The sequence below is a fragment of the Mytilus californianus genome, unplaced genomic scaffold (genome assembly GCF_021869535.1).
Source record: "Mytilus californianus isolate M0D057914Y unplaced genomic scaffold, xbMytCali1.0.p SCAF_19, whole genome shotgun sequence".
NCBI lineage: Eukaryota > Metazoa > Mollusca > Bivalvia > Mytilida > Mytilidae > Mytilus > Mytilus californianus.
Window position 1 is genome coordinate 1,789,931 of NW_026262667.1, and position 2,645 is coordinate 1,792,575.

A 2,645-nucleotide genomic window follows, 5' to 3' on the forward strand; every position below is an offset into this window, starting at 1 on the left:
GTGAAACTGACATAATCACGGAAACGAAGAGTTTATTATTGAACATTGAAATGAGGCCAAGGTCAGGTGAACCATGTCTGACAGATATATATGTAAACCTTGAAATGGTTTTCTAAACATAGTTGTTAAACTCAAAGCAACTGAAAAAAGTATGTTAAAAAATCTATTTTATGCAGTCACTGAAACTGAAATTGTTCAAATATTTTACATATTCTAAAAGTTACAACTGGATATTCTTTCTATGTCCCTTTTGGTTTGGTAGCAATAAATACTAACGTCTTTACGTATTCAAACATTCCTGGTTTTTACATACTAGTAATTTGGTTTGAGATTCCCTGATGACGGTAAATCCAGAAAAGCGATTCTTTAGTACTAAAATTATAAAGTGTTATTTTTATTTACAGCTAAGCATAGGGACTATTTGGTTTTTAGATATATACAACTTTGATGCATGTCCTTTCCAACCCTTTTATGTAAGAAGAAAAACAATAGTGTGTACCTTCTTTGTAATAAAGTATATTCTTAAATTGATTTCAACGTTTATATCAAACGAAAAGCTTCAAATTGTGGATATTCTAAATAAGGAAATACAAAACATGATCGAACTTATATAGTTCTCGAGAAAGTTAACAGGTTTTATACTTTTGCTTAGAAACTGCATATAAAGTAAAATCCTGAACTGTAGCACGAGCAGACTCAAATTGAAAATATATACAAAACACAAAATATGTTTATCTGATTATTTTTTATTTTAATAAGTACTCTCCGCAAAAGCATGTTTAACGAATCTTTACTTTTGAATTTATAAAATTTAAGATTAAGCTCGTCGAAATGTATAAAACACATTAACCTAAAATATCTTATATACAACAACGACAACAAAACGGTAGGTTGTTTACCAGAAAACAGAAGCAGTCATTTAAAAAAAATCAATAACGAGTCGAATAACGATAAATGGATGAATGTGTTTTAAGTTTAAATAATTAACAAAGAGGAATTACGTCTAGAACAAAATTAAAGGCTTAACATACTGACTAGAGAATTGGACGATCAAATATAATGTAATAAAACAGAAAATACGGAGTCAGAACCACCAGTATTGAATACTTATACAGAAGCAACAATTCATCGGCTCCTCAAAAAACGATAATTAAGTTATCACAAATATTATGGCACAGGAAAACATAAAAGGTTGAATATTTTACTTTGAAAGATATTTCCTACACTCATTTTCTATTGCTTGTAATCGGAAATTGTATCTTCTATTTCCTCAACTGAAGGTTTCTGCATATGACAAGGATGCATGTTTATTTTTCCCAGTATCTTCAGATAGCTAGTTGGAAACATCTGAAGAAGATACCACAGACTGAAGATATCCGATGCTTTCGTTGTAAATTTCAGGTCACATATGTGGGATTTTGTGCTTCTTCTGACATAAAAGTTTCGACCTCCCTTATGGCTGACGTGGGCCATGTCAACTAATTTAATTGTTAGGAGGTTTTTTGTATTTACCATTTTCCTATCACACTGTATCGTTTACCAGAACATCATGCTTTTTTGACTTTTTGAAATTAAGTGCAATCTGTGAGCATGTTGAGGTTAGCTTTAGAATTGAAAAACATTGATATGTTCTTTGAAATTTCAATGAGTTCTTAAGATAAACATAAAATATCTAAAACTCAGCAGACGTCTGTGATGATGGCGATAGTAACAACAATCATAGTAGACGTCTGTGATGATGGCGATAGTAACAACAATCATGGTAGACGTATGTGATGATGGCGATGGTAACATCCTGGCAGAAGTCTGTGATGATGGCGATGGTAACATTCTGGCAGAAGTATGTGATGATGGCGATGGTAACATCCTGGCAAATGTCTGTGATGATGGTGATGGTAACATCCTGGCAGATGTCTGTAATGATGGCGATGGTCACAACCTGGCAGAAGTCTGTGATGATTGCGATGACATAATCACGGCAAATGTCTGTGATGATGGCGATGGTAACATCCTGGCAGAAGTCTGTGATGATGGCGAAGGTAGCATCCTGGCGGAAGTCTGTGATGATGGCGATGGTAACATCCTGGCAAATGTTTGTGATGATGGCGATGGTAACATCCTGGCAGAAGTCTGTGATGATGGCGATGGTAACATTCTGGCAGAAGTATGTGATGATGGCGATGGTAACATCCTGGCAAATGTCTGTGATGATGGTGATGGTAACATCCTGGCAGATGTCTGTAATGATGGCGATGGTAACAACCTGGCAGAAGTCTGTGATGATGGCGATGACACCATCACGGCAGAAGTATGTGATGATAATGATTGCAACATCTATTTTACTTTATACCAGACAAAGTCAAATATATGCAATGGAAGCATCCTTTCATATGTCTGATGACGGCAGCATCCCTGCTGATGTTATTGATGATGTTTGTAGAGAAGTGAAACGAGGTGGTGAGAGTAGCATTATAATTGAAAGAACACTTTCCTGTGATGTTGTTAAAGATAGTTTGGATAGAATCACACAAATTGACTGTAATGGTATCATGTTGATAGACAAAAATAAAAGGAGTTGGGGCACAATCATGGTGTCTTCCACCGTGGAATCTAATGATCGATTTCTTTCAGTCTCTATCCTATTT

At 35.0% G+C, this 2,645-nt stretch overlaps 1 protein-coding gene across 1 annotated transcript; it reads left to right on the forward strand.

The window, feature by feature from the left end:
* Positions 1-1,738: 1,738 nt before the first annotated feature.
* On the forward strand, positions 1,739-2,398 carry LOC127726977 (uncharacterized). Its single transcript, XM_052234350.1, has one exon. The coding sequence runs from the start codon at positions 1,739-1,741 to the stop codon at positions 2,396-2,398; it is 660 nt and encodes a 219-aa protein (XP_052090310.1).
* Positions 2,399-2,645: the final 247 nt, after the last annotated feature.